General features: G+C 45.5%; 1 protein-coding gene across 1 annotated transcript in view; it reads left to right on the forward strand.

The window, feature by feature from the left end:
• The first annotated feature begins 2100 nt into the window (after nt 1-2100).
• BMPER (BMP binding endothelial regulator) overlaps nt 2101-26124 on the forward strand; it is a 247905-nt gene continuing 223881 nt past the window's right edge. The window contains exons 1-2 of the mRNA XM_002751322.7: nt 2101-3270; nt 4325-4410. Of these exons, the coding sequence (XP_002751368.3) occupies nt 3138-3270; nt 4325-4410 (219 nt within the window). The 5' untranslated portion in view covers nt 2101-3137. The remainder of the gene's footprint in view (nt 3271-4324; nt 4411-26124) is intronic.

A 26124-nucleotide genomic window follows, 5' to 3' on the forward strand; every position in this document is an offset into this window, starting at 1 on the left:
AATTTTTAGGAAGCTGGATTGATGTGATTTCTCTGGAAGTATCTTTCAGACTTGAATCCATGAGACTAAGTTGTACATTCGCTGGATTTTTCAGTGAGAATTGAGCATCATGGTTTTGAGAAGAGATGAAGAAAGTTGCTCTTCCTGAAGGCCTGGCCCCTTCTAATCTGATTAGGATTCCTGGTTTGTTTTCCAGAGAAGGAGATGAGACAGAGTTTTGTCTAACTCAGACTGGGACAGGCCCAGAGTTAAATATTGGTCTTTGTGCCCCATCACCTCCTTCCCCTTGAAAGATGTCATAAGCAGACCCAAACACACACTTTTTTTCCTCATTTTGATTTCAGCCAAGGTCATTTTGGGATTTGGATAGTACCACCATTTAGTTAAACTGTGAAGGCAGATCTATGTGCCTTTCAGTGCAGGCATTCTCTCTTCTTTTTGACCCCAGAACGTCTCTGTTTTGTGTAGACAGAGACCAGTTGGCAGCTGATAGACTGTCAATTGACGGGGCAGTGGCAGCAGTAGATACAGGGGAAAACATCCTGATAAGGCCTTGGAGAGAAGGCTGCTCTTTCGGAAGTAGGGCCCATTTGCCAAGAAGGCAGCAAGGGAAATTGCTGGTGGCAGAGGATTGTAACAAACAGGAAGAGGAGACAGAGTTGCCAAAGGCTTCTGTGCATCTTTCCCATTTGCAAACTTTCAGGCAGATGAATATGTTTTTAAGGTGGTTTTGGGATTTGCACCTACAGGGAGAGTTCCAGGGTACTCTAATGCATTATGGAAATGCCACACAGAGCTAGATTCTGTTGTAAAGAAATTTGTCATGCGAATTCAGAGGATGTATCGACGGTGCCAGGGAGGGAAGGCATATCAGAGTAATTCAGGCACACTCTTCAAATGTCTTGCAAATTCATAGCGTACATTTATCCAAATCTACAGCTAAGGCAACAAAAGGTCTCCCAACTTCCTTATTATTCAGCTTCCCATAATTAAATTATGATAAACAACTTTATCTAAAAGCCTCATCCAGGGACAATCTTTTTAGATAGAGGAGTTAGTGGTTCCAACTGATTGTACTTATCTGCAGCAATAAAGATTTTTATTTATTTGATTTTTAATTATAATTTTATTTATTTTATTTTGTAATGAGTCCCTGGGAAGCAAGGCTGGATTTAGGAATTTTTTTCTTTTTGTGTATTATCTTAATGATTAGTAAATACATTAAACACACTAGTTTCTGAGAAGCTGACTGGCTTTATTTGGGTGGGCGGGGGTGGGGTGGGGGGGAGGAAACACACATCACCCTTCTTCTCTTTTAATTTAAAATTTACAGAAATAATCTATTTTGAGGGGGAAATGGAGCATGCTAAGGTAATGACAGCTTTCCCTTCTCTTATTTTTCCCACGTCAGCGCAACGTGCTCGGACCAGCTCCTCCCTGTCTCGATGAATGCTGCACTAATTAAGTTTAGCCTCCAAATCACTCGGAAAAAAAACGAATAAAATAAACAGTCAACAAGGCAGGGGAGGGTTACGGTGAAGGTAGATTAACCTGTCAGCAAACAGACTCATTTATTTTCTAAGCCATAGTTTCCACAATGGAAACAACCCACTTTGCCTGGAGACCCTTAGGTCCGTTCCGCGGGGACCCGATTTCAACTTTGGACCGAGGAGGTCGGTGGTCCACCCTGGCTGATCGTCGGGTCCCAACACGTGCCAAGCGTCCCTCGCTCCCACCCGCGCCCTCGTACTTTGGTTACAAAATCTCTGTCTGCGATTGCACGCCTTTTGGACAGAGGGTGCCACTGCGTGGGCAGGAGGCGGCGATTCCGCAGGGGGATCATGGACGCGGACTCCCCGGGGCCCAGTGCTGCAGAGGCGAGAGGGCGCAGCCGGGCTGAGGGGGCACAAGCTCGGAGCTGCAGAGGCCGCCGCGCCGCGGCCCCAGCCGGAGATGAGCGGAGGCGCGGGGGTCCCTCCCTCTTTTGCGGGTGAATGAACGTTTAGTCAAACGCCACCTCCCGCCCCGGCCCGCCGGAGACTGGAAGGGAGGAGTCTCGGAGCGACTGTTCTTTTAAGGGCGAAAGGCGTTTGCCTGTGTACGTTTTTTAATCGACCTATTGTGTCCTCTCAACTTCGGTCATCCCGAGTGTCGGGACGGGCAGACAGACGAGCACAAACCCGGATCTCGGAGGCCGCTCGCCCCGCTGTCCGCTCAGCCCCTCGGGTTCGCCGTCGCGCCCCCGCCAGAGGGAAGCAAAGCAGGGCGTGAAAAGTTGAGGGAGCCCTTCTGCCCCGGGTGTGTCGCTCCCTCCCAAAGCCGGGCACCCGGGGAGCGCGCAGGGTGGCGAGGCGGCCGGCGTCCCGTTTGCGGCTCCCCCCGCAGGGTTGGGGCACCCGGGCCTGAGCGCCGGTGCCGCCGCATCCCCCGGGCTGCCCAGAAAGGGAGGCGGCGCCGCGCTCGCCGGGCGGTGGAGACGCGCCTTCACGGCTCTGGTCTGCGCCCCGGGCTGCGGCCTCCCCGGTGGGGCTGGGGTTCCCGCTGTAGCCATCGCGCAGTCCCTCCCGCGCCCGGGCGCCCCCAGCGGGTTCCAGCAGGCGCCCGGTGCGCCCCAGTCTCCAGCGGCTGAGCGCGCGCGCCCCGGGAGCGCAGACCCGGCGGGGCCGGCAGGAGGTGGGGAGTGCGGGAGTGGAGGACGCCGCCGCAGCGACAGCGACAGCGACAGCGACAGCCCCGTGGCCGTAGCTGCAGCCCGGGCGGCGGCTCCTCCCGGTCTCTCTCCGGCTGCCGCGACACCCCCTCCTCCCGGGCCCCTCTCCGGCGCGGAGGCGCTGACTGCGAAGCCACTGCAAGCAACTCCCTCAGAAAAAAAAAAAAAAAAAAAAGCGGCATCGGAGGAGCCTGGCCGCAGGACCCCTCCTCCCCGGGAGCCCCCCACCCCTCGCCTATCCCGCCGCCCTCCCTCACTCCCCCCCCCCCGTCCCCTCCGCCCCCCAGCTCCCGGGCGCCCGCCTCCCTCCTTCTCGGACTGTCTCCCGACACGCCGGCTGAGAGCCCTTTTCAACTGCGAGCGGCGGCCGCGGAGCAGAGGCGGCGGCGCGGGACCTGCAGTCGCCCGGGATCCCCTCCAGGTGACGATGCTCTGGTTCTCCCGCGTGGGCGCTCTGGCCCAGCGTCCCTGCCGGCGCTCGCCTGGGATTACCTGCTGCGTCCTGCTGCTGCTCAATTGCTCCGGGGTCCCCACGTCTCTGGCTTCCTCCTTCTTGACAGGTAGGGGAGGGGGCGGGAGGGACCGGCCCTCCGGGACGCCAGTTTGGTACCTCGGAGAGAGGGTGCCGGCTTGCCCCGGGGATGGGAGGGTGGGGAGCGCTTACCTTGGTGCTTGCCCTGCGCTTGGTCGATGGCGGATGAAGTGAAGCCCCAGAAGGGCTGGGAAGACTGGGAAGACTGGGAGTCGGTGAAGAGGTTGCAGGCTGAGAGGCTGTTGCTTTCACTGTAGTAATAATAGACATTCTTCCATGTGAATGTGGAAATTTATTTTATTTATTTTGAATGTTTTCCTCAACTTTTAATCTTTCTCTCCCTCTGTAGAACTCAGGGGAAAAAAATCCTGCAGTTTTCCCCACATCCTCCTTTCTCATCTACCGGGCTCCACACATCTACCGTGCTAGGAGTGGTTTTTAAAGCACTGGCTCTCAAAACCATGAATTTAAAGAAACTACCATATAAAAAGGGCGCTAATAGCCGGATATAATAATGATATATTTTCAGGCAGGTGAAGACCTCAGCTGCTTTTCTGAAGGACACACTTTACTGACACCTGGTGCAGAAAAGAAAATATCGAGTCAATTTCTAAGAGAGGGGAAAAGAGGATTGCGTTTCACAGCGTGATTTCAACCTAAGACAATGCAGGACAGAGTCATAGGAAGGCCTGTTGGTTGACACAGTTCTGACTTTTGGTCAATTTAAAATCCGCCCTAATGGCCAATTTCAGTTATTTTATTATTTTTTCATATGGGGCTGTGTGGGAGGAATGTTATTAAAAATCCAGTGAAATACTTGGAATTGTGCTCAAATCATCTGAGAACAGATAATGTATCTGTATATCATAGTCTTTTCTTTTTTAAACCTGTTTAAATAAAATTATTGAAATTGGAGTTTCGGGGCAGGGGATTTTCTTTGGTGAATTTAATAATATAAACCATATTAAGAATTTCTGAAGTTCAGGTAGAGGTTTCAAAAAGGATTCGTGTGAAAATTTAAAATGTTGAAATCATGGTACTAAGCTAACTTTAAATGAAACATTTTTTCCACTGAATTTCAGGTTCTGTTGCAAAATGTGAAAATGAAGGCGAAGTCCTCCAGATTCCATTTATCACGGACAACCCTTGCATAATGTGTGTCTGCTTGGTAAGTGTGGAGATCTGGCAATATGAACTCAATTGCTCTCTTTGATAAGGTGAATCCATTAACTGATAATATAACCGGATCTTACAAATTGTCTTTAGTCATTACAAAACTGCACATAACTGTACGTAGTTTGTGAGTTGAGTCCAGTTACTTTCCGAGTTTTATGGACTTTGGCAATTTCCATGTCATCCGACTGGAAACTCTTATTTTTGATATCATCCTTATAAATTTACATCCTTAGAAGTAAATTTCAGATAGGCATTGTGTGACACCTCTGTGAAAATTACAGTTTGTAACATCTGTTCCCAGTAATGATTGTTACAACCACATCCTCCAAACCACTAAACTTTCTGCGTTGGTTCTATCATCTACGCTCAGCAGGAAAATGATGAGATAAGATTTAAGTATGAAGTTCAGGAATAGGGGACGCGACACAGGGAAAGAGCCCCCAAAAACAAACATGAGGAGAGGATATAATTCTGGATTTACTTCTTGGGTTTCTTTGCCTGTTATACCCTAAGCTCTCAAGTACAGTCTTCATTTCCAATTTGAAAGCATGAGTCAGAAAGGACAATTCCATCCTTCATAGAGAATGACCCTTGGCAGTCAGCTGCGTAGTTAACACTATCAGTGGTTAGCAGACTAAAAAACTAATTTCTGTCCATTTATTTAGTTTAATAGTTAATGATAAGTCTAATGAGTAACCACTTGGGGGAGATTAAGTAATGTGAATAAGAGTTTCTGAAATGAAATATAGACCTACGAGAGAAACCGTTTGTTTGTTTGTTTTTGAGACGGAGTTTCGCTCTTGTTACCCAGGCTGGAGTGCAATGGTGCGATCTCGGCTCACCGCAACCTCCGCCTCCTGGGTTCAGGAAATTCTCCTGCCTCAGCCTCCCAAGTAGCTGGGATTACAGGCACGCACCACCGTGCCCAGCTAATTTTTTGTATTTTTAGTAGAGACAGGGTTTCACCATGTTGACCGGGATGGTCTCGATCTTTTGTCATCGTGATCCACCCGCCTTGGCCTCCCAAAGTGCTGGGATTACAGGCGTGAGCCACTGCGCCCGGCCAAGAGAAACATTTTTGCTTAAGAGTGTTTTACATGCCAATCACTTTTGGCAAAATTTGGTTAGAAATTACACATTACAAAACCCTGTTGGAAGTACATTGAGGCAGTCACATGCAAAGCCCAAAAATGATAGGAGCCTACTTGTTACTACATCAGCGCTGTGTGGAACTGGAGAAGGGATTCATCTCTGTTTAGACAAAAGCCAAGCCATCTGAGTTCACGTTACCTAAACTTTTCATGACAAGAATTGAGTCGATGTTTTGAAGTGATAAATGGGTGAAGGTAAACGGCTGTATCATATGATTATCACGTTCAGAAGACTAAGGTTCAGACTACTAATGAAATCAGCAGAAACGAGTAAAAATGCACTGCGTTTGCTGACACAATAAATATTGCTGCCTAATAAACAGAGCTGTGAGAGGGAGTATTAGGATTGCACCTTATGTGCTACCGCGTTCATGAATGATCTTTACTAAATAATTTGTTGAAAAGAGGCTTTGAGTTTAAATTTTGGCTCAGTTGTAGATTCACAAATGCAGTGTCTATGTGTTAAATCTTCCTTTTTAAATTTTTCTTATCTGTAGAATGTGAGTGAATTTTTTTATCTTAATCTATTAAGGTTTCAGAGGAAATCGCCCTGTACACATAATATGTAAATGTTCGGAGAGCTTCACATATATAATGTTTTTTTCTCTTCAGCAATATTACTACTTACAAAGTTTACGTATGTAGTTTGAGTTTCGTAAGTTGTTCCCAAGTAACATTATGAGAAATTCTCCCCACAGCATTCCGCCTTTTGAGTACTCCTATCCAGCTAAAATAGTACCTTTCTAGGAAAGTGGAGACTTGGCGATGAGATAGAGGTCCAAGTCCTGTAGTTCTGAAGGTAAAGACTAAATCTGAAAGGATGCATCGTTGGAATTCAAGTGGGAATGATATTTATTCCAGAGAAGTGTGGATTAAGTTTAGAAGGGCAGTAGGTTCATTTGTGTCTTAACATTTAAGTAACAGTTGTAGGTATCTGTCTTGGGTGGGCGCTGTCCGAAATCCTTTCTAGATATGTAATATCAGGACTTTGGCACAGAGTACCCATTACAGGGCTCTTTCATTGGCTGAAAGGCTCAGTGATAGGTTATCATGACCTTTGCAGGGGTTTAGAATTACGGGACCCAAGTTGTCACAGTCGTTACTGCTTCCCAAACATTTGTAATGACTTGGTAAAATTGAGTAACAATAGATAGATAACCGCTTGTTTCCTTGCATAACACTCTTGTACATTTCCACACACCCACTGCCGTTCATGGATTTCAAAGCACTCTAGGCAGGCAGGAAGCGACTTGGCGTTTTTTGTACCGAGGCTGGAAAGTAGACCTATTGAGCAGATGGAAATATTAGCAACGGTAAACATTCATGTTTACTATTTTTATTTTATTTCACTTTTACTGTAGGGCCTTATCTAAGCCTGCATTATTTCATTTCGTCTGCGGAAAAATCCTTTGAAAGCTTTTATTTTTATTTTACAGATGAGGAAACTGAGGCTCGGAGGGCTAAGTAGCTTGCGAAGGTTGCATTTGAGTAAATAGCGGAGCTGAAACTATCTCGGTTTTGTCTGCCTTTAGGGCACATGCCTATCCATAACCGTAAGAAATAACCTACTTGTTGAGTTAAAGATGTGAGAAAGTAAGGAGAAAATATAAAGAACGTTCAGATTATTTTACCTTTCAGCGTTCCTTGGGTTATTTTATTTTTTCTTTTGAGTCTGTCAGGAGTTCGGTTCGTTGACATTTGTGAATCGCATTAAATGGAAGGAAAATCTCGTTGTGATTTCAGTTGACCTGCAGGGAGCGTTAGTGGTGAGCTGGTTTTATGTATGCACATTAAGAGGGTATGTAATAGTCTCAACTGTACTTTGGATAAAGAGAATAGTCATACTTAGTTTGTGTTGGTCCCGCCTTTTGGCAGAAAGGTACCTGAGGCTGAGTATAAGCGCGTATCTTATTTCATAACATGTACTAAAAGAAAGAAAGAAAAAGCTAATGTCAACGTATGCTTAAAAAAGATGTAAAATGTTACAGTTGGGAGGAAATGGGTGCACAGAGTCCTGTACATAATTACAGAGTAAATGCTTGAAAAACCCCACAAAGATCAGCTTGCCTGATTTAAACTTTGAAGCTGTGAAATGTTTCCAAGGTTGGAGTGAGCTCATTTCTGGGTAGGTTTTGAGGATGACAGTGGGAGCAGTGGCCACGGTAAGCAGAGCTGAATAATTTTATTCTCATTTATCCTCTGCATAGACCCGAGCATCTTGCCAGAACCAGTCCTGATCCAAGAATAACTGGTTTGTTAGCTGGTGATGGAATCTCGTTTTAAAGTGTGTGGCCCACAAGGCTTCAGTTCATCTATTTAAGGGGGAAGGTGAGAAGTTGGATCATGGACCTGAAATTAAGGGAACTGGGTAGGCAGTTTAGGTCAAACTGCATGTGCTTTATTGTTTAGTCAGAAAGCAAAGCATAACTTTCCCCCACCTTACAAAATGGTCTTTTATGGGGCCGGGAAGGGAGGCCAACACTTATTACTGTTTTTGTATGATATTTTCCCCGTTTTCTTGCTAGAATTATTTTTCCCATAATGCCTAGGAAAACCCATTGCTGCCTGCCCTGGAGGACGGCTGATAGGCGAGCCAGCCATACCTAGATAAAATGAAGCTGAAGCCATTCTCTGATCTTTGGGACGTCCCCAGGCCCACCGAGTGCACATGAGAGGTGGTGCTCCTACTTCTCAGCCTTTTCCACCTAACTGTAGACTAGGAGGACATGGCGGGAGCCAGTCAGCTGGGCCCAGTACTGGAAACCTGAGAAAACTTTGGAGACTGGGACTCAGAAAACCTGAAGTCAGAACTTAGTTTGGCATATATTTTATTCAGCTAAAAACATTATTCTGAGGTTGAAATTTCCTCTTTTAAATCCAGAGGTGCAATGTAGAAACGGACCCGTTGCTCATAAAAAGCAATGTGAAATTCAATGTTACAAGAATCAGGGCTCCACCTGTTTTGAAGCCAACCAAATAGTGAAGACAGAGAGACCTTGTCTGCTGTCTTCTACTTTTTCACAAAAATCCAATATCACTCAAAAGGAGCTCCCAGCATCATCTTAGATTCTCCATAAAATCCTCATGTTCTTCATTGCTCAAATTAATGGGCTGGAGAATAGATTTCTATGATCTAAACAAGTGTTTGAGGATGAGGGAGATAACGTTGCCTGAGGATTCGGTTCACATGTGTGAGCGTGTATGAGAGAGAGGGAGCATGTGTGAGCATGTATGGGAGAGAGAGGGAGCATGTGTGAGCATGTATGGGAGAGAGAGGGAGCATGTATGGGAGAGAGAGGGAGCATGTATGGGAGAGAGAGGGAGCATGTATGGGAGAGAGAGGGAGCATGTATGGGAGAGAGAGGGAGCATGTATAAGCATGTATGGGAGAGAGAGGGAGCATGTATGAGCATGTATGGGAGAGAGAGGGAGCATGTGTGAGCATGTATGGGAGAGAGAGGGAGCATGTGTGAGCATGTATGGGAGAGAGAGGGAGCATGTGTGAGCATGTATGGGAGAGAGAGGGAACATGTGTGAGCATGTATGGGAGAGAGAGGGAGCATGTATGAGCATGTATGGGAGAGAGAGGGAGCATGTATGAGCATGTATGGGAGAGAGAGGGAGCATGTATGGGAGAGAGAGGGAGCATGTATGGGAGAGAGAGGGAGCATGTGTGAGCATGTATGGGAGAGAGAGGGAGCATGTGTGAGCATGTATGGGAGAGAGAGGGAGCATGTGTGAGCATGTATGGGAGAGAGAGGGAGCATGTGTGAGCATGTATGGGAGAGAGAGGGAGCATGTATGAGCATGTATGGGAGAGAGAGGGAGCATGTATGGGAGAGAGAGGGAGCATGTATGGGAGAGAGAGGGAGCATGTATGGGAGAGAGAGGGAGCATGTATGAGCATGTATGGGAGAGAGAGGGAGCATGTATGGGAGAGAGAGGGAGCATGTATGGGAGAGAGAGGGAGCATGTATGAGCATGTATGGGAGAGAGAGGGAGCATGTGTGAGCATGTATGGGAGAGAGAGGGAGCATGTGTGAGCATGTATGGGAGAGAGAGGGAGCATGTATGAGCATGTATGGGAGAGAGAGGGAGCATGTATGGGGGAGAGAGGGAGCATGTATGGGAGAGAGAGGGAGCATGTATGAGCATGTATGGGAGAGAGAGGGAGCATGTATGGGAGAGAGAGGGAGCATGTATGGGAGAGAGAGGGAGCATGTATGAGCATGTATGGGAGCGAGAGGGAGCATGTATGAGCATGTATGGGAGAGAGGGAGAGAAGATATAAGGTAGACCAGAGGTGGTCAGAGAGGTACTGCCTCCCAGTGCATGCACAAATACATAGATTGCCATACATTTTCCAAGTTGTTTCATCTCATTTCTAGACTTTGGATGCTCACTAAGGAATAAATCAGATTAATTTATTTTTACTCTGTTTAGAAGGTGATTTGACCAATTACCTTTCAACAGAACAAATTTGGGGAAAGGTAACAGTTAATGTATAGGATTGTGTTGGCAAATTCACAAAGACCAGTTCTGAAAGTTAGTCTTATCCATGCTTTATTCAGGCTCAGAGAAGTAGAGCAAATCTCGTGAGCTCACCCCGTTACTGAGAGAAAGAACTGGGATGTGAAGTCAGTTCCTTCTCTGCTAAAACAGTTTCCTTCTGCTGGAAACGTTTACTACTTAAAAACTTCTAGACACCTTCAAGAGCTTCAGAGAGTCCTTACAACCTGCACAGAGCTAACGTGGGCTCTCTATGAGGCAGTTAGAGTGGTTTTGATCTTGTAACACAAACCGTCTAGAATTTGGAGAGCCCCCAAGGAAGAGATGGGTTTTGGCTGGCATCGTAACATTTTGGAAAAGAACTTCGGCCCAGACATCAGACAGTTTTGGGTTCAAATCAAACCAGTGGTGAAGCTGAGACATACCTCACCTTTCCAAACCTTAGTTTCTTCATGTGGAGCGTGGGATGGATGTCAGCATCTAGTTCACAGAGTTGCTATGTGAATTAAATGAGATGTTGCATGTAAGGTTTGGATTGGAGCTTGGCATAGATTAGATGCTCCAGAATGATTTTTAATCGCTGTTGTCGATGATAGCATTATTTTTAAAAATTCTTATTTCCTCACATGGAGTAGGATGCAAAGTTTCAAAAGAAAATGACAAAAGGGACTCTGATAGAGACAGATGAGACATAGGGATAATGATGGCAAATCCACCCATTGTTATGCATGAAAAGGTTTGTCCGAAATGTTTCCTTAGCTTTTCTGTCCCTCCAGGCTTGGAATGGGCTGATCTAGGCTGCTTCCTTATTGGTCCAGTGATCTTTGGGCCATGGTGTGAGTTTTCCCCTCGCTCTTCATTAAACATTAAAAAAAAAACAAAAAAACCTTCTGTGGAAGAGGGTCCTGCTTTTCTGCAGAGTATTTGCATCTCTCTGCCTGTGGGGTCACCTTCGCTTGTACGTTTATTGGCAGAGGGATTGGGTTGGGACCCCGGAGTGCTGTGATTCTGGAAAAACTGCCTAGTGGCCTGGCATCAGGGGAGCTTCCTGGCCTGCCTTGTGGAAGTCTCTCGACCCCTTTCCAGACCTGACTGTGTTTTTGCTGCTTATGTCCTCGCTGCTCCCCTCCCCATCCTATTCCAAACACCATTTATTTTCTTTCAAGGCACTGGGCTTGACTGTGGGCATTGACAGTAAACTCTGTTTTGAGTGTAGGAAATAATGTAGAGGAGAGAGACCTTCCCCAGACTAGAACGCAAACTGGGGAGGGCATTAGAATAGGATATAGTGGGAAAAGTCAGGCAAGGCAAAATGACGGAAAAATAAAGCCAGTTAATACACATTTATTGCATAAATAAAGGATATCAGTTTTCTACGCCCTCGTCTATGGCCCTTCTGTATAAATGATGATATATTGAGTCCTTTGTGCCATAAAAGAGTATGAGTAACACCACCTTTCATGGCACTGGGAGGTCAAGTGTGCTTTGTTGAACTTAGTTAAGATCAGCAAATGAACTGGATGTATATTTTAAGACCTGTTGATTCTCAGTTCTAATTCTATAAAACACCACTCAAGGCACTAGGGATAGCAGGTCATAAATTCAATAATATTATTCTTTCTTCCTTCTTTCCACACCTCATCCCCTCTTCCATTTTATTTTATTATTTTTAGCCCTTTCTGTGTTTGAAGCATTGTGCTGGCTGGGGATCTTTGAGGAGACAAAGACCAACAGGACAGATTCTTGCCCACAGCCTATGGGAGAGACGAACTCATGCATAAGTACCAAGTTTTACAAAGTTTTGTAGGAGCGACGAAAAAGCACTGCGATACATTCAAACCCGAGTACCACGGGGGCTGCAGATGAATTCTGACTAGAGTATCCGGGACCACGACTGGGGAGGAGAGATGAGCCAGGCAAAGCCTTGTCAGAGGAAAGACACAGAGAGAGTGTGTGCCTGGGGCTGTGGAAACGGCAGAGTCTAGTGTGTCCAAAGCTGTGATGCAGCGGGAGCTAGAGAGCTCCATGGGAACCAGCAGGAAGAGCACTTTGAGTGTGATAATAAGGGTATCAGTTCCGCTCATGTAGTTGGGAGGAGCCATTAATATCCTTGTGCGAACACAAGTCACAATAAAATGCATTTTATCTAAAGCTGTCTAGGTGCTCTTGTACAAGATATATAGAGTGTACAGAGGCTGGAATTTGGACAACAGACTACAGAGATATTGTGTGGTCACGTGAGAGCAGCCAGCCTAGAGCAAGGGTGAGCACTGAGAATGGAAGGAAGGTGTTGGGATAAACCAGCGTTGCTCAGTCTTTTGATTTCTTTGCCTACTTTCCAGTCATAGTGTATTTAGATGAATCCCAAAGGTATTGGAAAAAGAACAGAATATTTCAAAGGAAAGACTCCAAACCATGCCCAGCAAGACACAGTTGCTAAAATGCAGCAGTCCTTACAGTGGAGTGATTGCCAGCACAGCCACTTCGCTTGTCACTGGGTGCCTCTAGGGCAGGGCTCTGCCACTTGAATAGAGTAGTTCTCTTCCCGGAGCGCGCTCTGGAAGTTCTATTTGGGAGGACCACCTCTCTTCTTTTACTCACAGTGACCCTCTGCCTTACACTGCCGCGTAATCCATTTGGTAAATTATTGGGACTGGCAGGTATGCTCATGATAGTATGTATGCTCAGTTTTAGCACAGTTTTTATACATTAATCAGGATTGGGTGGCTCACCTTTAAAAAGTGCACCAGCATGCCATGACATCAAGGACCACTAGTCCTGCAGAGGTGTTTTGGAGCACTTGACAAGAAAATAGATGGCAGCGGTGAGAGATGGGAAAAATTGAAGGGAAGTTTGAGAATTCCAGCCAATACAATAGATGCTGTAAGAAGAGAAGGGGTCACGTGGGTGGGTGGCTGGGTAGTAATCAGTTTAGAGGTACTGTGGGTGGGTGGCTGGGTAGTAATCAGTTTAGAGGTAATGTGGGTGGGTGGCTGGGTAGTAATCAGTTTAGAGGTACTGTGGGTGGGTGGCTGGGTAGTAATCAGTTTAGAGGTACTGTGGGTGGGTGGGTAGTAATCAGTTTAGAGGTACTGTGTCGGGCTCACAGGGCTTCAAGGTACAAAAGCCATGTAGGCTCTTAAAAATGTGGATCTTAGGTTCAGTAGCAAGAAATCGGGACTAGAGGTTAGCAATTTGTTACCTGTCTGCATAGAAATAAAGTTCAAAACTTTGGGAATAACTTATTTGCCTTGGGAAGGGGTTTACATTGAGATTTTTAAGAAATGGTTCTACGATATTAACTAGAAGAAGGGTTATACCTAAAAGAAGAACAGAAAAGGAGAAACGTGTGAAAGAGGTGGAACAATTAGTTAGAGAGGCAAGAGGAGAACTGGGAAGGCACAGGCAAGGCAGAGCATTAAACAGTGCAGAGGATTGGAAGATTCTAGCAGGATATCAAAGAAGGAACCTTCTCGTCTCCTTGGACTATTTGAAACAATGAACAATGGTCCCTCCCCCACCGCCCAGACCCCGCATATTTGCACATGGGGTTGAATTGATCATAGATGAGATTCAGTGGAACCCCAGTTGGCAGGAATCCAAATTGCTGTAGGGATTTTTAAAATTTAATGCAAAAATCACAAATTTTCCAAACTTTGACTTTAAAAGATGTTAGCAAAAGTGAATAAATACCACATGAAATTTTAAAAGGTACCCAAACAAAACTAATTTCACGGATAACAGTAATACACTTTTTGCAAACGTCATTGGAATGTTTCTATAGTTAAATGTAAAATGGGCCAGGCCACATTCAGGCCTTTTTTATTAGGAATAAAAGCAACAATATAAAAGAGTCTGACTAATATAAAAACTTAGTGTTATAAACTTTCAAGGTTGCTCTATTAAATTGTTAATGGTGTTTTAAAAATATTATGATATAATTTAATGTCTTAAATTCTAGGTCTTCAGGTAAGATATTTTCTTTTTTCACGAAATGTTTCAATCCCATTTTGTCAGTGAAGTGCAGCTGTGATATGGGGCCGTTGTGTGTGAATGTATGGGTTTGAGTCTCACCTGGCTTGCCTGGTAGCTGTGCACCACTGAGAAGACACCTTACCCTCTCTGAGACTTCGTCGTGAAGCCTTGGACAAGTCCCAGTGGTGTGTGCCCCTCACAGACTTCAGTGGTTGGCTGGGGGCATTAACTGAGATGATGTGTATGAGTTAAAGGCCCAGATGCCCGTGAAAGCTGTTTATAAACGGTGTACGTGAAGCAGTTACGAAGGGCAAGAACTTAAATAGACGAAAGTGAAATCTATGCTGTAAACCACTTTCAGCACGTAATTCAGTGAATACATTCTTTGGGAATGATAGCTTAGTGGTTTGCATCTCTACCCTTTAATAGTTGTATGGCTCTAAGTGAATTGCCTGACATTTCTATATCTCAACATCTCTATCTTTATCGTGAGGCTCTTGTCAGAATTGTAAGTTACAACACGGAAAATTCTCATGACATGGCCTGGGCCGTGGTCAACACTTTAGAAATGATAGTCACTTCCACCACCGGAGTGTCATGGAATGATTGCCTTTGCCATACTTCGAATTAAAGACTGTATTCATGGCGGTTCACTGTCAACACCTATGAAATGTGCTTATTCTTAATTTATGTTTTTGACGAAGTCTCTTTCTGTTGCCTCGGCTAGAGTGCAATGGCATGATCTTGGCTCACTGCAACCTCCACCTCCTGGGTTCAAGTGAGTCTTCTGCCTCAGCCTCCCACGTAGCTGGGACTACAGGTGTGTGCTATTACTCCCAGATACTTCTCTTTCATTTTTTTTAATTTTTAGTAGAGATGGGGTTTCACCATATTGGCCAGGCTGGTCTCAAACTCCTAACCTCGTGATCCACCCACCTCGGCCTCCCAAAGTGCTGGAATTATGTGTGACCCACCTCCCACCCGGCCTATTCTGAATTTTTTTCAGGGTAGACAATGGAAGGTCAGAAGAGACAGCTGCTTTTCTGTTAAAGGTGGAAAACCCCTGGAGTGTTTGGGGCTTCTAAGATGCGTTGCTCCTCTATTTTTTTCTTTTCAAAACTTCACCTGCTTACCTTGTGCCATTGACAAAAGACGAATCACAGTGATGTTTTCTCACTGAGGCCCAGCTGTCCTCTGCAGTCCTTGCCATTAAATCAGGAGGTGGCAGGTAGGAGGCAAAAATGTAAAACTAATGACCAGTGGCCCCGCTGAGCCTGAAGCTTCTGAGTCCTCTCCATTTTACAGAGTGTGATGTGATGAGCTCCTGCTTTCCAGCCAGCCACAGGCACTAGTGCATCCCTGTGGGATGGGGCCTCTTTCTAGAAAGGGTAAGCCCGGGTGAGCTGGTGGGACTGCATTTGGACACGTGGGCCCTGCACGTTCACACGGTTTTCTGTGCTTGGGACTAGACGTCCTGCCAACTCCCCTAAGAGGTGCTGCTGCTTCTCGGTCATAGCATTTCTGCCTTGTAGTGTGATGAGTTGGGCCAATTCATGTCTTAAGGGATGGTGTCTTAAAGTCTAAGAACCTTGTCATGGTCATCTCCGTCAGCTCCATAGCTTCAGCGAGAGGTCCACAGCCTTGGGACGTGAGTGGGAGTTAGGCTGGAGCTTCCTGTTTATAGTTGGGGTTGTTAACACTTGGGATAGCTCCCCCCAGAATGGAACTTCAAGTTCCAAAACACGATTCTCCCAGAAAGTTTGTCACAGAAGGTCAACCTCCTCTATAAAAGACATCCTAAATAATCATTACGTAAACACTGTCTTTCCTTTGAAAGGCATGTTCTCGCATTTGAAAATAAAGAATCATATAGATATTTAGATCTGCTTTTATTTGTGATAAAAGGAACATTCCCTTTTATAGAAATGTACTGCTATCAAAAGCAGAAATGTCCCGGACTAGGCAAGAGGTCTAGACCAGGGAGGTTCTGGGACGACCTGGCTTCTGCTTTCACAAAGTCACAGTGAAAAATGTCTCCTGATTGCTGGAGCTGGCATTCCCCAGGCCTTTCCAGCCCCTTTCAACGAGGCTAACTCTGAAATCTTGACACAAGCCTTCATGTTTATATTAGGTTTTGGATGTTAGTTCCCTTGGCTTCTGGGAGCTGACTCTGTTGAAAATTATGTTTTTCTTTTAAGGACAAAGGCCTTATTGTATGTACATGTCGTGTAGTATAATGAGCTTTCTTTCTTTTTTTTTTTAATGTTAGATAATGGGTGGTACTAGCCTCCATCTGCCAAATGAGAAGTTCAAAGATCTGTAAACTGACGGGCAATTTTAAGGTTTCACGCAGGTAACCCAGCAACAGAAAATGAGAGGTTGGGACCGTGGCATCTTCACTGACCACAGCATGTCCTCCAAATGCCCTGCTTCAAGGGAATAGACATAACAGGACTCTGAGCGAGGCTCTGCGGATGAGCGATGGTACCCAGAGCCACTTCAAAGAGAACGGCAGAATACAAATAAGGAAGATAGCAATCATCGCGTTATAACTTATAAAAACAAGCCTTTCCAAAGCAACACTCGTATTCTCGGTCACATATATAGTATGTGACCAGATGATTTTCATGGCTGCTAATGCTGTCCGCATAGGGCAAGCACCTTATTTTTAGACTCTGTGTGGTCAGTTGGCCACTCTGGTGGCACTGCTGGCCTTTTTGGCTGTGGGTGACCTCAGGAAGGCTATTTCTAGTAGGGACAGCTTGGCTCATGGAAAGGAGGTATGAAAACCTGAAGCTGCTCTTCCATTTCTTTGGGCCACTGTAAGAGACATTTTTAGCTTTTGTGTGTGTGTGTGTGGAGACAGTGTCTCACTATCACCAGGGCTGGTCTCAAACTCCTGACCTCAAGTGATCCTCCTGCCTTGGCTTCCCAAAGTGCTGGGATTACATGAGTGAGCCACCACACCCAGCCAGAATCTTGATCTTAATATTTCCCCCCTTTCTCTTGAAGCACCTTTTAAAAACCTGTTTTCTGAGGTCCGTCTTTGAGGCGTGTCTATGGACTGCAGCAATAACATTAATGAATGTCATTTTCATTCTTTGCCATGTTGAGTGCCCCATGTCTTATTAAAAGATACTGGGGTATTCAGTTTCCATGATTTCCTAATTGAACAGAGCCATTGTGCCAAGATACTAAGTTTGCTCCCTCTTTGCTCAGAGGGCAGAGGCTGTTCCACGTCAGTGGCCTGTGGGGCTCGCAGCTTCTGCCTCCAGTAAAGCCTGCCTCATTCTGTTCCTTTACCGCTCAGAAATTCATGAATTCCAGAGACACTCACAGCCTGCTGGGTGTCTCCTGCTCTGTGGATTTATGGTGTAAAAGCAGTAGCATCAAGACATTCACATAGCAGTGTTTTTTTTTCGTCTCAGGGGGGACACTATTTTCCTGAATGAGAGAACGTGGAAGATGAAGCAGATATTCTCCCACTTGGGAGCCGCTATGCCAAAACAGTTAAGGCCTTGCCATGGGGCTGTGTTCATGCCCCTTGCGGGGAATGGGGCCCATTAGACTTGAGTTGTGGTGATTTCCTGTTTTCAAGCACATGTGAAACAACGATCCTGGTGCCCAATGGGATCCACCAGAGGTCAGCTGCAGCCCCATTAGCACATAGGTGAGCACCAGGATGAAATTTCTTGTCCCTTAGTGGTGACTCAAATCGGAAGTTGTGGAAGAGCTGGCTGGCAGGGAAGGGCGCAGGAACCTACCCTTTTTGTGCATCTCATTAGTCTGGGGTGGCTTCTGTTGGAGGAACCAGCCCTTTTCTCTCCCTGCTGGAAATGCATGTACCAGATGGTGCTGCTTCCTTTTCCTCCATGGGTGCGTCTGTGTGCAGGGGAATTGTTAAAAACTGTGAATTTTTTTCTGTTTCAGGTAAACCATATGCTGACCAAGGGCAAAAAAAAATTCTTAAATTACCTTGCATGCCAATTAAGCAAGTTACAGAAATCTGGAGCCCCCAGATTGTGGAGTTATGACATTTTTGATATTTGTCTGATAATGACCTATAGGAGTAGCAATTTTATGTGGTTCAGCCTAATGTATGCTTTGAGGACCTTCAGGCTTTTTCAAGGGACATATTTATCCTCCAGGTTATTGCAAGGGATATGTAATCCTCCAGGTGCTGCCAGTATACCTGCATGAGGGGGTCTTTAAATTCAGAGTGAATTTAAACTAAAGCTAAAATGTGGTGGTGTAGTAAAATGCCTCTCAATCTGTAAACCTCCAGCTCTGAATTAACGGGCTCTTCTGGATAGCCTCAAGACCCCTCTGAGGGTGGTGGGACAGTAAGAGAGGGAGGGGAGAAGCAGTGCTCAGCTTAGGCGGGGAGCGCATGGTAGGGACTCTGCAGGAAATGTGGGAATGGCAGTGCAGGACTGCAGTAGGCCAATGATTGATTGATGGTCATTAAACTCAGCACGCATTTATTGAGCATTTATGTTAATAATGTCCTAAGGCACTGCAAGACAGGAGCAATGCTTTTTACATGAACAGAAGGGGAGTAAATTATGGTTGAGATAGTTTTGAAGTTAGATATCTTTTATTGCTTTAGAGTTCTTTGAAAATTGATTAACTTATGCAAGCCAGAGATATTAACTCTGGTTTGGAATATTCGATTAGTCAGAGCAACCTGTTAGACCTCGACCATGCTAGAATTTAAATGGTTATGTATTTGTATGTACATATATATGTATATCAGAAGTTGTGGAAGAGCTGGCTGGCAGGGAAGGGTGCAGGGACCTACCCTTTTTGTGCATCTCATTAGTCTGGGTGGCTTCTGTTGGAGAAACCTATATATATATATATATATGAAACATTTGGATAATGGTTTTAGTTTGGAAACTACCCTCTATCATTAGAATCTTAGATGAAAGTGTGAATGAATGTGTGATGAAACCAATCGTTGTGTATGTGTGCTGGAGACCCATGCAATGGGCCCTGAACACTAGTGACAAGGGGCACACAATTCTGTTGCTTAATGCATCCCCTTCCCTGGGCCTCTGCCCCTTCCTCCCTCACACACTTCAGTTCGGCTACTTGTCTTCTCTCACACAGTTTTAGATCGTTAACAAGTCAGTGGTTAGACTTTTGCCTCAGTTTCTTCTGTTCTCCCACCAGGGCCCCAACAGTGGTGGGTCTCAGATTTTAGTGTGTGTAAGAATCACCAGGGAATTTGCTAAAATATGCAGATTTCCTGTGTCCTGGTCCAAAGATCTTGATGGAATAGGTCTGGCCAGCTCCTGTACAGACCAGGTAAGCTCCATTTTTTTTTTCATACGGAGTCTTGCTCTGTCATCCAAGCTGAAGTGCAGTGGTGTGACCTCGGCTCACTGCAACCCCCACCTCCTGGGTTCAAGAGATTCCCCTGCTTCAGCCTCCTGAGTAGCTGGGATTACAGATGTGCACCACCATGCCTAGCTAATTTTTGTATTTTTAGTAGAGATGGGGTTTCACCAAGTTGGTCAGGCTGGTCTCAAACTCCTGACCTCGTGATCTGCCCACCTTGGCCTCCCAAAGTGCTGGGATTATAGACTGAGCCACTGTGCCTGGTGAGGAAGCTCCATTTTTAATAAACCCTTCCAGTGACTTTTAAGTAGGGGCCAATTTTTGAAACACTCTTTCCACCTGATGTGTAATAGAAAGAGAGGGATATATGAATACGAATACAAACATAAACGTGTGTTTATATTTAAATCTTAGGTACAGTTGAAATTCTGTTACTGGGGTAAAACTGTAATAGATCGACTATCGTTTACATAATGTTGCTTTTTGTGAAACTTTTATACAATTGTCTTGCACATTAACTGTCTTTATTGAATTGTTCTTTTACTATTCATGTCATCCTTATCAAACCTCCCTTAGTCACCCAATCAGAATTAACTCACTTGTTCTCTGAGGACTTTATATCGGTTATTTTTTATTATAACCCTTACTCTTCCCTCCTTTGTGTTTTTATTAATTAGTTACATGACTATCTCCCCTACTGGACTTGAAGCTTCTTCAGGATAGGAATAGCATGTAATTCTTCTTGTGATCAAAACATTTGAACAGCGCCTTGCAGACTTTAAGTCTTAATAGATATTTTGTGAACAAATGTATTTCTAAGCTGGGGATAGTCCAAACTTCATTTTTTCTCAAAGATAGTTGGTGAGGTAGGGCTGGTATTCTTAAGAAACCGGTGGGTGGATCATGAGGTCAAGAGATCGAGACCATCCTGGTCAACATGGTGAAACCCCGTCTCTACTAAAAATACAAAAAATTGCTGGGCGTGGTGGCGCGTGCCTGTAATCCCTGCTACTCAGGAGGCTGAGGCAGGAGAATTGCCTGAACCCAGGAGGCAGAGGTTGCCGTGAGCCGAGATCGCACCATTGCAGCTCCAGCCTGGGTAACAAGAGTGAAACTCTGTCACAAAAAAAAAAAAAAGAAAGACACCTGTTTCATAGTTGAGCTCCCTAAGACTCAGAAAGGAAAAGCAGGCAAAAGTCTCACTGCGATCAGCGAGAATTGGAACTACAATTCGAGTACCAGAATCCTGTCCCATCCCAGGCAGACTCCACAGAGCTCTCATTCAGAGAATGCCACCTAACCACAAGGGTTGAGAGAACGCCCTGCGGGGTCAGTGAGAGAGACCCAGCAAATAGCTTCCCCGGAGATGATGTTTTTAGCAGTCGTTGTGGTCCATTTAGGTAGCGTCCTGCCTTTGGGTGGGACAGGCTGACCCGCTGGGCTGCCTCCAGTCTCTTCATGGGATGGATTCCCATGGGGTTACACTGTTTCCTGTGGTCTTTCTGGGATGGGCAGCAGCTGCAGGACGAAGCTGATGTGACGTTATGTTTGTTGCTTCTTCAGCATGAGCCAAGTAAATGGAGCAATTTGACACAAAACCCAGGGTTTTATGACTGACCTGGTGGGATCCAGCCACATCTGGAGGAACCAGACGCAAATAACACAGAGTTGAGGGCCAGGTGAAGGGGGATCCAGCTCCCCACCCCACTTCAACCCCCTTGACTCCCCAAAACCTCTGCAGGAAGTTGTTTCCTTCTGCTGGTGACTTACAGCCAGCAGGTACCTTCCTTGTCCAGAACAAAGCCATTCTGGGAAATGTTAGTGGCTTTTCTCTCCCTTTGCTGCCCTGTTTCTGTCCACACCCTTCTTTCCCTGCTGAGAGACCCTGTAAAGTGAAGCTGACCAGGCTCTGATTCCCGTCACCTTCACAGAATTCTGGTCACGTTGCTGGACAATTTTCCATACTTTAAATGGGAATCCTTTAAACTTTTTTTTTTTTTAATTAGCCTGGCATTCCATCGTTCCAGGGATTCATCTCCATCCTTATTATTTTTTACCATGTTATTTTCTTTCTTTGTCATTAGTGCAGAAATTCCATGATGTCACTATTACCTGAGTTTTGTGTCTAGTTTTCCTCAGTCTCGGCTTTTAATTCTTGAGTTCAGCCTGATACCGAAATGTACAAACGGGCGCTACAGCGGGCTGGCTGTCCCTCCTCCACACAACACGGCGGCCAGACTTTTGTAGGGAAGAGCTTGTCCAACTCACCTGAGTTGTTGTTGTTGTTCTGTGTGTGTGTGTGTGTGTGTGTGTGTTAGGCTTTTAGAAACCTGAAGTCATGGTTTTTAATTTCTGTCTCTAGTGATAAGCAGAAAAGAGGGACGAGGAAGGGGCTTTCCTGGCCCAACCAGAAACAGAAACTAAGAACCCACGACTGTATTCTATCCCTTGGACACCCCTCAGTGTGCCACATGGGGCTGCTCTCTGGGCAAAGCTGGATGATCTGCTGCAGAGCTGGTGGAGACCCAGTTGTGATCTTGATCAGAGGCTTGAGAGGAGGATTGCTGGGGTTAGCTAACAGGCTAGCTTGGAGCAGTGTCAAGTGTTCAGGTGGGGGTTAGTAAATATTTTTTTTACTAATGATGATGTGCTGATATAATTTGGCCTGGTGAAGATGATGCCCAGGGGAAACTTTAACAGCCTCCTAATATGTGGGGAGGAAATGTTATGTTGAAAGAACAGTGAGGAGTACTAACCCCAAAGTTGCAACACGTGGCTAGCTTCGGTTTCTCCACTGACCTCTGCCTCTCGCTCGCTTCCAGAGCGAGTCCCAAGATGGTTGTGGGGTCTTGGCTTCTCTGCTTCTTGGCCAGTGCCTGCCTGTATCTGTAGACTCTTTCCTAGATCCCTGGATCCTAGTCACCCTGCTGTAGATGAGTATCACAGTCTCTATCTTTGAGCCACAGTTGTTGGCATAAGAAGTTAAAAGGGGGAGGCTCTGACCGTGGACTCTGTTCACTCTTGGGTTTTGGCTTCTGGACTCAGTATAACAGAGAAGAAAAACTTGAATTGAGAGATTTTCCCTTTCCCTTTCTCTCTATTACTGCCAAGTGTTTAATGATCCCCCTCCAACCCATCTGTAATCCTCACCCAGCCTTTGGTCACTCAGCTCTAGGGGGTCTGTGCCCTCTTGTTTGGGGACATTGGTCCTAGACCTTTTCTCTGAAATTAGCCAACAGAATTTTCCTAAACTTAGGTCAAATCAGACTCCCTTTGAGATGCAGGTTGGAAGGGGTGATAATTAGTGGGAGTCAGGAGTGGCCAGCAGTGGCCACTCGGCACTCTAGGCAGCCTCTCCTGTGAGCCTCAAATAATGGGTAACAACCCTCCCATCCTGGGGTATCTCGGTCACTAAAATACCTGGCACGGGGGCAGGTGCTGACAGAAGGTGACCTCTGGTGGTCACTGAATTAATATAACGATCTCAACCGGGGCCACTTACAGTTGTCCATACACACGTGTGTCTCTGTGTCCACGTGGGTAAGAACTCACACATACGGTGCTCTCTCAGCATTCGTGTGATGGACTTGTAAGAATTCTGTTTTATTGGCTTACTTTTCTTTTTGGTGGATCTTCTGTCTCTTCTCAAACTATAAATATTGGAGGGTCCCAGGATTCAGCCAAGATGTATTCTCTATTTATATTCATACCCTAAGCATTTTACACAGATCCCTGGACTGAAACCACCCGTATGCTGATAGTTTCCACATTTGTGTTCCCGCACCCCCATCTCCCGTCCAGCTGCAGTTGTCCACATGTCTACTGGCATCTCCACGTGGATGCTGAGCAGGCGTCTCAAACTGAAAATAGCCTGAATGGATCTGCTTTGTCACCACTCCTTAAACCTCCTTTGCTCCAGCCGGTGACGCCAGCTGCATGGCTTCATCTTTTCAGGCCACCCGTCAACCATGGGGTCCTGGGGTCCTGGATTTCTCTTTCTCTTGCATCCCATGCTCAATTCATTAGCAACTCCTGTCAGTAAAATCTTGAAAATGTATTGGATTATTTCTAACTACCTGTTACTGCTCTTGACTTCGGACCATATGTTATCAACCAGTGACCATTTGAAAGTACACAGATTATTTGACTTATTGGAGCAAAATCTTCCCGTGGCCTCTCATCTCACCCGGAAACCAGTTTGAAGAATAAGCACAGCCTCACAGCACTGCACGGTGAGGCTACAGATGCCATGTTGGCCACGTTCCCAAAGCACCCTCCCCTGGCACTGCACTCCAGCTGCGCGCTGTGCTCCTCCTCACTCTTGCAGGGTACCCAACCCCCTCTCCACCGGGGCTTTGCTCTTTCCTGTGCCTGGTGCACACATATCCAACATGTTTACATTTTCTCCTTCCTTTGCTGTGGTGTAGGAGCAAATGTCTCCTTATTAGAGGGTCTTTTTCTGACCACTGTCCCCAACGGTTTCACACCTTGTCATTCTGTTCCCTTGCCCTGCTTCATTTTCTCGGAGCCCTCCCCAGGGCCCATGAGATCATTCGAGGGGGTGTTCCTGTTCCCTGCGGTCTCCCTGCTGGAACTCCAGCACGGTCCCCCCACTTCATTTGTATCATCGGTACCTGGGACAATGCTGGGCCCGTTCAGTGCGTATTTGTTGGGCGAATTCATCCGTGCCATTTAGGTTTAATTTTTCAATTTGGTAATTTGAAGATCTAACTATTTCTTTTCCCCAAAATAAATGATGAACTTTTCTTTCTACTCTAAACTTTGCTTTTTCTGTCCTGATGACTTGGCCTTTTCATCGCTTACACTATTTTGGGTATCATGTTTGATGGTGGGAAAACTAAACAAATCTACTGAGAGATGAAAAGCCATCTCCAACAAACACGAATGTAATCATAACAAACTGTGCAATGAGGAATATCATTCTAGAATAACATTATAGAGAATCCTTTAAAAAATAGATATTACCACTCATGGTGGACTTGGTAGCATGATAATTACTGGTTTTAGAATTTAAGTTAAAATCCAGTATGTTGTGTTTTATATTTTAGCTAAAACATAGATGAAAGACAAGCAAAGTGCGTTAAATATTACAATTTCACAGAGCAAGAAAATCATGGCACAAGATAAGCACCCCTTATTTTCTCGTGATATATGTGAAACAAACTCTTCAACTACTCAAAGCACGGAGTGACGTTGCTGCCCTTCAGTTGGAGCGCATTGGAATGGCATCATGGAAGGAGATTCATTTGCGGATTGTCAGATCCCAAAATGCTGACAGATGTAGGTCAAATTCTGTCTCAGCAAGATAGGTGTATAACAGAATGTTTAAAAGGCTCATTTCCATGGCCCACGTAGTGTCTAAAGAACCAAGAGACTCTGATGATATCAAGGAGTTTGTAGCAGTGGAATTTGGTCGAAACTGACAGTTCTCGGCTCGCCTCTGCCCTTCTCTGAGCTGGTAACCAACCCTTCTTGCCTGTCATGTTGCCACATGGGAGGTGCCTGTGCTGTGTTTACACTTTAGTCTCTCTGCCTCTTGGACTGTAAGCTCTTCTAGGGCAGAAGATGTGTCTGATTCATATTTTCTGTTCCCATCAAAACCTGGCATAGTGCCTGGCATGCAGCACGGACTCAAAAATATTAGTTAAACAGATTGGTTGATTTTTGGTCAGATAGAACTGAAATCTGCAGTGCAAAGGTGTGACCTGCAGGAAAATCCCAGTTTACAGCCCCAATGCCACATGTTTCTCGTGGCCATTTACTTTTCTGCAGACACTTTTGCCTTATTTTAGATGTGTGAAAGCTTCTGGAAGCTGTTTGGTGATGGAGCCCTTGTTAAAATGAACGATTAAGGGTTCTAATCACTGTTGATATTTTTCTTTTAAAAATGGGCACACATTGTGAATCCCTTCAGCAACAAGTTTATGTTGATGATGTTTTGTGGGTAATTGGCCGCTCTCATTTTTTTTATAACACCTTAATCTCAGAAATGGATTATTTGCAAAGTTGGCATTCTTTGATGGTTTAATGAGTTTACAAATGGATGCTAGTGGATTAAAATTACATTCTAAACACAGGAAATAAATCTGTGGCTTCTCCATTTTTTTCTGACATCTGCATGTGGCCCTTGGGAAAATGTTGGTGAAGAGAACACAGTGCTAATGGCCTTGGTGAATGAGTCAGACCCACCATAGCTCACAGAATTGCCTTCATATGGGGGATGCTGCCTGAGGCTGACATTTTTGGTTCTGCGAGCTTCTAGCCAGCTAGAGAGCTCCTATTCTTTTGCTTCCCTACCTGTCATTACTTGGGCTAAAAATACACCCTCTATAGTTGGTACCGATGTAAAGATCGCCTGGGAGCAGAGCTCTTTCCAGCACCTGAGGTGTCACCCCACTCTTACTGTTACCTGGAGGGAGGACTGTGGGATCCAGCTCTGAAGCCAATCGGCGTTTTGTCCCAGGGGTACCTTTGAAAGTCTCTGTGATTGCCGGTGGTTGGGGTCAATTGTGCGGATGTCTTTAAAAGTGTCTCACCGGTGACCAGAAAGTTACTTTGTCAAGATGACAGATGGGCTGTGAGCAGCTCCTCCTCCCTGCCTATTCCCTGGGATGTCAGCTCCATTTACTTGTCAAGATCAGGTATTTTCACAACTCCCAACAGCACGTGGGCTTTCACAGGACAATCCGTGAAAAATCTGTTTCATT

This window comes from Callithrix jacchus, chromosome 11 (assembly GCF_049354715.1).
Source record: "Callithrix jacchus isolate 240 chromosome 11, calJac240_pri, whole genome shotgun sequence".
NCBI classification, from domain to species: Eukaryota; Metazoa; Chordata; class Mammalia; order Primates; family Cebidae; genus Callithrix; species Callithrix jacchus.